Here is an 8,937-nt window from a genome sequence, read left to right as displayed (position 1 = left end):
AAGTAGTTGCTGCATTAAAAACTCTTGACTTTTATCCTAATTCTGCAGTTCCCATCACCAGGCTGTTGAAGGTTGAACTGAAGTCTGACGGATCTGTGGACCTGAATGACCCCTCAGTGCAGGAAACTCTTCTGAACCAAGTCAGTGTTATTCCTCCTCTGGGTGATCTGAGAGTTAACAGGAGTCTACAGGAGTCATGCTAGCAGCCAAATGAGGCTGTACGGAGGCACAGCAATGCTTTAAGCTAAAAGGGTAGGAGGAAATGCAACGCGACCAAGCCACGGCCGTGACGTGTAGGTACATTTTATGAGAGGTGCACGTCAGGCTATGGCGTAGGGTCGGTATCTCCACGTACCTATGTATGCAGCCACGGCATAAATCACGCCTAAGGCTGCCATTAGCCGTAAATTTCAAATGGCATTATCCTCCCCTTCCACTACCTAGTTATCATTTTCAAAAATCCCCTTCACGACCGGAAACAACAACAACCTCTGAGCTTGCAACCTATACCCTAAAAATGGCAAGTTTTGACAAGGTTTTGTATCGTGCAATAAGGCAGTGAATTGTTGTAAGATATACAAAGAATATGTCAATAATGTATCTTTAGAGGGGATTTAGCCATTTTAATGCCAGGGCTCACCTCCCCACGTGCAAATGTTCCACGAAAACAAGTTCCCTCCTGACACTATTTTGCAAAGGCACAGTTTCTGCAATCTGGGCTTAGCGCTGCCTCAGACGATTGTGAATGGTTTAAAGCATTGACTCCATGATTTAAAGAATTACTAACAAACCAGAGGGATTTTTTGCAACACTATTAGCCAAAATTAAAGGAAACTGGTGTCAACAATACATCTGTTTCTGTCTTGTAGATGAAGAAACATATGAGGGACCATGGGATCGATGAGCTGTTCAGACTCAGATGGAGGACGCAAGCAAATGGAAACATCTTCAATTTAAAGACAGGTTGAACCATTACTGTCTGTTTTCCCTCTCATACAAATAACACAGTCTCTGCTTTACCTATGGCAACTGGCAAGTAGATTTACAGAGATGAATATTAAAATAATTTAAATCTACACCAATTATGTAGTTTGTGTGTTTAAGTTGAGCTCTAATTACGGTTTGCACTACTGTTGTTACATTGGTACCTCATACAACAGTAACAAAGTACATTGTCAAGTTATATTTTATCACAACATTTAAACACTATTTAATCTGCATATGAATTTTCAGTAAAGAATACTAAAAACTGTGTCTTTGCATTGTCTTACTCTTAATACATGTATGGGGAGGGTGATGGTCCATTTTTTTTAAAGGATGGTAGATCACAGTATATTACTGTGACACTAGTTAGGCTGAGGTCCATTGACCAGGACTGAACTCTGCTTCTGTAGCCAGACGGGTTTTCCCTAATAATTATCCTTTAAATAGCTCACGTTACTGTATTGTGTGAACAGTTAACTTCATTTGGTTGTTAACAAAGCAGACTTGCTCCCACCAGTAAATTGATGTGCTACATTACTGTATGTTTTTGGGGTGGGATTAGGGGACAATAATGTCTGTAGATTTTTGACTTTATGTATCTGTATTGTATACTGTAAATACTTTATCTGTATTTTAATGTGTCATCTACCTGCCCAGGGAATACGGGCAGAAATTAGCAATTTGCTACAACCTTGCACAAGACATCTATTAATGTTTTTTGTGCACTGTCCCTGTTCAAATAAATAAATTACAATTACAATTTAATACTGTATGTGGGGATTCTTTTACGGGTTGCAAATGTTCCACCAAAACAAGTTCCTTTCCAAAATTATTTTGCAGAGGCACCGTGGCTGCATCCGACCACCAAAAATCATAATGATTATCAGAAACAGAAAGGCAAACTAGCCCGAGCGTTTTTGTTTCTCCTATCCCTAAATGTATCTGTGGTGTAGCCAGACATTACAGAGATAGGTCTGGCAATGCAAGACTACATTTGGACCAACTCAGGCTACGTGTTCCCCCGCTTCCATTCTTTATGCTAAGCTAACCGTCCGCTCCCATCTCCTTAGTTAACGCAAAGATCTTCTCATCTAACATTTGGCAAGAAAAGGAGGTGGTCAAACATGTCAAACTGTTCCTTCAAAGCTATAGTACATAGTTTTTGTTTCTCCCATGAGGAATTCTAAGTAATGACAACAACACTGTCGGCACGTCCACATGATGCAAGCCTTCCGTGATCACGCACCACCCCCACCCCTCCTCCACGCAGTTGCTTGTAGCCAAGGAGGACACGAAGGATAAAAAAAACCCATTATTGACTCTACAGAAGAGGCGAGAGTTGCCGGACGACACCATTAGACTTAGACTTAGACTTAGACTTCTCTTTATTGATCCTTTTGGGATGACTCCAGCAAGGAAATTGGATTTCTAGCATTTTCTGAACATAGCCATACTGAGAAATACAGAGAGAGTTGTGTGGAGCTGATAGTCTTAATAAGCTTTGTAGCAACTCATTTGGCAATGGTTTGAATGTAACGGATGTTCATTAATATCAAAAAGTTACACACTAAAGCTTTAAAAGAAATGTGCAGCCTGGAGCTACTTGGGAAAATGTTTTTTCTGTAGAACATTTTTGTTTGTATTTTACTATATTTTTAACCATTTCAGAAACATTTTCCCACTCAATGTGTTATCACTTTTGAGTTTTGGTGTTTGTATAATATTTTGAATTTCTCTGTGCTTTATCTCTTGTATGGGCTGTCGAAACTTTGCATTTCTGGATTCGGGATTCAAATTGCTACATTTATCATTCACTTGTTCAAATTAGAAAAATGTAAAACCTTTAGGGACTCGCTTGGCAATGATTCAGCCGTCTTTCTTATGTTACTATTTCATCTTTTTTTTATATAAAAAAATCCAAGTCACTCCCATGCTCTCCCGAAAAAGTCAGACTACCCTCTCTTCAGCAAAAATTTAAATTGCAATGGCCTCCCCCTTTTTCACCTTCATTAATTCACCAACTCTGATAAGTGAAGGAAGGAGCGAAAAAACAGAGAAAGGACATTGCTCAAAGAGAACAGAGTGAGAGTCAGTTTTCCCTTGGTCCACCCTACAGTACACCACAGAGAGGGAGGTAAACAACTTTAAACACATAAATATTTAAATGTGTCATTAGATGCTGTCTCATGAGGAGACTAAAAAGAGCTTGGGGATTTAGCTCCAGCAGCAGGAAATGCAAAGTCAAACCCAGTCAAAGACAAATCCATTCCGTCAATAAGAACAAGGAGCATTTGGAGGTGGTGAATTATATATATGAATATGTGAATGAATTAAATATGTATGCCTAGAATGAGATATACATTTGTCTTAAAATATGCATGTTTACCAAGTGATTGGCTATACATCTTGAAAGTGCAAACAGAGACATGCAAGTGCCTTTGTTAGGATTTTTTTTTTAAACTTGTCATACATTGTTTTACTCAGAGGGATTCAATGAATGCTGATATTGAGTACAACATTACTGGTTCTTTTAACTATAACGCTTCGGCAGTGTCTCTCACCGTCAAATACGAGGCAAGAAGCTCCCTTCAGCGTGTGTAAAGAACGCACTAGTCAGAGCAGCAGCTCCGCGGCGCTGTACGATGACATAGTATTAAGAGCCACAATGGTAGCGAGTAGTATGAAAGCCCGAAATGCCATGTAGGGAGGTAAGTTGGGGTGGTGGATGGGTCAAAAAACACAGGACTTTTACCCAGGAGACCGGGGTTTGTGTCGGGTTCTTGTCTCCGCTTGTCACTGAAACATACATTTCATAACCTCAACCACGATCTTTTCCTAAACCCAACTGCCCCATTCTTGTTCTGTAGGGGTGGTGATGGCGCATTGGATATGACACATTCCTTTGGTGTGGGAGATCGGGGTTCGATTCCCACTGCGATACATCAACCAATGTGTCCTTGAGCAAGACACTTAACCCCTAGTTTCTCCAGTGGCGTGGGACCTCTGACGTAGCAATCGTAAGTCGCTTTGGATAAAAGCGTCAGCTAAGTGACATGTAATGTCCTGCGTGTCACAGAAACTTACCTTTTTAAAGCCCACTTACGATCTTTTCCTAAACCAAACTTCTTGTGCCGCGTGTCAGTTAAACGTACATCCTGACCCAGAGAGTCAAAAAGTGATGCCAATAGTCCCGACCAAGCGTGTTTAGATATGACGCTAAAGGAGACTTTTAGCGTCAATAATAACGCCAAAGACACCCGCCCAAGCCTCCGTATTTTACGCGATGGGAGTGAGAATGTGTTGCAACTATACATGTATCATTCCACTTTACAAGTGTTGTAGAGATTACATTAACGGTTGTTTTCAATCTTAGAATGTAAAAAAAAAACTTTGCTGCAAAGATGAACAAATTTACACAAATAACATTTGAGTTATATTATGAATGGTCGTGAGAAGAGGACAAAGGGACTTAGAGAAGCGTGCATACTTCATAAACATTGACATTTAGTCCGTTAAGAAGACCAAGCTGAAGACTCTGGAACGCAGGAAACAATGGAGCAGTGAAATGCTACCTTATTCCGTCAACGTAATCACACATGCCACCAAAGCCAAAATAACAGACTCTTATTTCACTGGTTGCAGAAAATAATGCAAACATAAAGATAAATGCATATGATACAAAGTTGCTGGCCTGCGATAAGTGCAGCAACAAATCACAGTCATTAAGTCATTCAGTACAACAGTACTCGCTCTTGATATGCTCAGGTGTCTGTGCAAAAGTATATGTCATGTTCTCATTTATTATGTGAATTATGCGATGACTTTCACAGTAAAATGAAATGCATCCATCATGTCAACTTTAAGATGTATTTCATGTAGTTGTTCGACTTTGTATTTTATTTGTATCGTCACCATTATTATTTTGAAGTGAGAATATTACCACTGCTCTTCCTCCCTTCTACAGAATGTTTTTTTTAAAACAACACCAACAGTTAAAAGCCTAACTTTTAAAGTACCAACTCCTAATATGTTACCCTGCATAAAGGATTCATAAGTTGTTATAAGCCATTATTAAGAACGACTTTCCAGTTTGTGCTAGGTTGTGGAAAATACCTTCCCAGCATGACTTGCTTGCTTTGTCATATTAGCTAGTTATTTTAAACATCAGGAAGCCCCCCTCCCCGATGGACTGTTAGACCACTTTGCTTCTGTAAAAGGACTGCAGGTCATCTGGACCCAAATCTATTCATTAGTAACTTATTATAGCAGCTATAATACATATATTTAAGAATAACAGTGTATCAATATAGAATCTGAAAACAGTGCTTTAATGTGAAAGGGGTCACTTGTAGTAATAAACCAACAGAGGATTGTCACACATCGCAACTTTACTGTTTCGGTTCACTTTAGCCACATGTAATCGGCATTTTTGGTCACGACAGGCAGCTGTTTGCAGTGAAAAAAATCTTCTCAGCAGACCAACACAGTTAAAAACGATCTGGTGAACATAGTGGAGCAATTAGCAGCTAAAAAGCAATATATTTTCCTTAAGGAGTTGGTGGAGACCAAAAACAGAGCTAAAAGAGAGTGATTATGGTACTAATACTCATCAGGTGGCCAGACAAACAGCTTCAAATAAATGCTAATGTTGCGTCGTATCTGCTGGATGTGTAAAAAAGCTGCAAACAAGTTCACCATATAAATGAAAAAGGTAAAGGAAATGTACAACTGCAGATGGATTGATACCAATCTCTATTAACATTTAACATTTTGCAATCCAGAATTTTTATTTGTGACCTATAACTGATCTAAAAACCCATACAAATATTATTAGCCAGTAGTAAAGCCATTTATTACAGCTTATAAAGAGGATGCCTTATGGCGTAGCGGTCCCAGAATATGTTCTTACTTTACAAGCATTGATCAAGATCTATTTATATACAAACTTTGGCCCATATAAAAACATTGCAGTTTCCTCCTCTCCTCAATGTATGTATCCATACCCTCAAGCCACACTAATGCTTGCTCTCAGTACTCTATGCATTCCAAAGATTCCCAAATTATCTTCCAGTTGAATCTCCATATTCCCATAAATCATGAATAAAAAAGAGTGAAAATTCTTTTTTCAAATAAGCCAGGAGCAAGTACAGCAAATACAAGATCCCCAAATGTTGACAGACAAAGATTTGCAGCTCAATAACAAATCTTTACCTAGTCCTCTTCCCTCTTCTTCTGTGTATGTACATGAATCCTGTTTGTGTATATGTCACATTAAGCTTAACAACTAAAGAGAAAAAAATATTTTGGTTTTAGAAGCCAATTATAAAGAGTAACTGGTCTGTGTACAGAAATACAGTTTGATAGCCTAACGTCACTGTAATTTACTGTGATCTACCATGCTTAAAAGCCTGTCAAAGACCATCATCCTCCCCCATGCATTTATTAAGAGTAGACAAAGTATTCTTTACTCCTAATTCATGTGCAGCTTAAGCACTGTTAAATGTTGTGATAAAATATAACTTGACAATTTACGTTATACAACAGAGTTAATAAGAAGGGCACAACTGTTTTGTAAAACGTACCAATATGACAAAAGCAGGTCAAACAGTAATTAGAGCTCAACTTAAACACACAAACGCAAAAATTACATACATTCAAATTGTTTATTATTAGGATAATCCCCTTGAGATGTATCATCTCATTTTCGAGGGGGTCCCAACATATAACAATAATTACATAACAACAGAGAAGTGAAAAATCAAAACAAAACAAAAACAAACAACAACAACACCTGCATATGTTCATCAATACATTACAACCACCAAAAGGCCAAGATGGCCAATAGTAAGTAAATAAGTAAACAGTAGAGTATGAATTTCTAACTACAGTCAAATATTAACATTAGGTATGGACAGTAGATATAAGGATTGCATGCATCTTTAATAACTCAAAATATAATATAACTTGACAATATACTTTGTTAATGTTGTATGAGGTATCAATGTAACAACAGTAGGGCAAACAGTAATTAGAGTTCAACTTAAACACACACACACGCACACACACACACACACACACACACACACACACACACACACACACACAAACAAACTACATAATTGGTGTAGATTTAAATTCTTTAAATATGTAACTCTGTGTATCTACTTGTTAAATAAAAAGTTGCCATAGTTGAAGCAAAGACTGTGTTGTTTGTATGAGAGGACAAACTGACTGCATTTACAGTAATGGTTCAACCTGTCTTTAAATTGAAGACTTTTCCATTTGGTTGCGTCCTCCATCTGAGTCTGAACAGCTGATTGATCCCATGGTCCCTCATACGTTTCGCCATCTACAAGACAGAATTTTTTTTTATTGTTGACACCAGTTTCCTTTAATTCTGACTAATAGTGTTGCCGCATAACAAGCGTGGCTTGACCCAAGCCAAGAAAATGTGAACTTCAAGCATTGAAGGTTTTCACACTTCTGTTCACACACATCTACTGTAATCACGCAACTTTATAGACCATATACTGTGTATATATATATATATATATATATATATATATATATATACATATATTAGAACCAGTTCCAAAACTCCACTGATTCTACACATCAGCTGTTTACAGATGTTGGAGAGTAATAATGCATATTGTCTCTCTTGGGTGAAAACCTTGTAAGTACACAACTGAAAAAAGGCTAATATGATGGGTATTTGTGTCTAATTCTGACATACTAAACAAATGTAGTGAACATGGTAAATATTATACCTGCTAACCATCAGCATGTTAGCATGCTGACATTAGCATTTATGGCTGTGCCTCCATACAGCCTCATATGGCTGCTAGCATGACTCCTGTAGACTCCTGTTAACTCTCAGATCACCCAGAGGAGAAATAACACTGACTTGGTTCAGAAGAGTTTCCTGCACTGAGGGGTCATTCAGGTCCACAGATCCGTCAGACTTCAGTTCAACCTTCAACAGCCTGGTGATGGGAACTGCAGAATGAGACAAAAGTGCATTATAAACAGCAACTACTTGTTACTACTACTACTACTACTACGTTTGTACGAAACATAAAAATAAAGCTCTTCAGTCATGACATTTGAAATTAGAATTTGGTTAATTATCAGGATAAAATTTGTATGCTAACCTGAACAGATGAATGGACGTTTGTCAATACAGCGAACATCATTCCACCCATTCACAGAACCAACAGCACAAGGTTCACCTGCACCACCATTGGGCTCGCCAGACATCCACATTCTGAACGAAGCTTTACTCTGGTCAGACCACTTCCAGCCTCTTAAGTCAAGATACAGTCCTATCCATGTCCATGTGTAAGTGCTTTGTAATAATATTTTTCTCACACTTGCCCCATCCTCTACAGTCTCTATGGTCGCCATGTCAGCAAAATTCTCTCTACAGTAACTCTGAGCTTCCTTCCAGGTCTTCAGTAGATTTACGTATTGGTATTTTCTGGAGAAACCCAGTGAAAGTGGCAATAGTGCTGAAAGAAAAAGAGAGTCCAGTGGCAGTTTACAGAAGCTTGTAAAACATGCTAATTTAGTGAGTGAATGCTAATCCATTAAAGACTGTTAATAATAGTCTACTAACCGAGAAGCAACACAATCACCAATCCTGTCTTATCCATCACTGTTTCGTCCAAACTGCAATCATAATAACGGAAGAAATTACAAGCAAGAGAAGAAAGATCACATTAGGACAGAATTACAAGGCAAAGAGTGGTGGTATTAGCAGCAAAGTCAGCATAGTATAGTGTATGTAAACAGCATACACCAGACTAATATATAACATGGTTAAGTAATGATACTTAGTAGAATACTTTGTCCATATCAATATAGAAATAAAATACAAATATGGTATAGGACATAACGTAAAAAACAACAACATATTACCATAAACCCCTGGGTCATATAGTACAGAAATAT

The 8,937-nt window shown here is 38.1% G+C and overlaps 1 protein-coding gene across 1 annotated transcript; it reads right to left on the bottom strand.

Annotated features, from left to right (window-relative positions):
- Positions 1-7,062: 7,062 nt before the first annotated feature.
- On the bottom strand, positions 7,063-8,475 carry LOC118493503 (C-type lectin domain family 4 member M-like). Its single transcript, XM_035993476.1, has 3 exons — positions 8,139-8,475; positions 7,892-7,983; positions 7,063-7,333 (listed from the first exon to the last, which is right to left on the bottom strand). Exons 1-3 carry the CDS (start codon positions 8,389-8,391, stop codon positions 7,235-7,237), a joined length of 444 nt encoding a protein of 147 aa, XP_035849369.1. The 5' UTR covers positions 8,392-8,475; the 3' UTR covers positions 7,063-7,234.
- Between the last annotated feature and the right edge of the window lie 462 nt (positions 8,476-8,937).

This window comes from Sander lucioperca, chromosome 16 (assembly GCF_008315115.2).
Source record: "Sander lucioperca isolate FBNREF2018 chromosome 16, SLUC_FBN_1.2, whole genome shotgun sequence".
NCBI classification, from domain to species: domain Eukaryota; kingdom Metazoa; phylum Chordata; class Actinopteri; order Perciformes; family Percidae; genus Sander; species Sander lucioperca.
The sequence above is the reverse complement of the archived record's forward strand: the minus strand, read 5'-3'. Positions and strand labels throughout refer to the sequence as shown.

Bases quoted from the DNA above. Each gene is read 5' to 3' on its own strand.
- LOC118493503 (XM_035993476.1), bottom strand. From the start codon at position 8,391: ATGGCGACCATAGAGACTGTAGAGGATGGGGCAAGTGTGAGAAAAATA. The intron at 7,984-8,138 runs GTTAGCATACAA...CTCATTCTGCAG, and splicing joins ACGTCCATTCATCTGTTCAG to TTCCCATCACCAGGCTGTTG. The intron at 7,334-7,891 runs GTCAGTGTTATT...TCTGTCTTGTAG, and splicing joins AGGAAACTCTTCTGAACCAA to ATGGCGAAACGTATGAGGGA.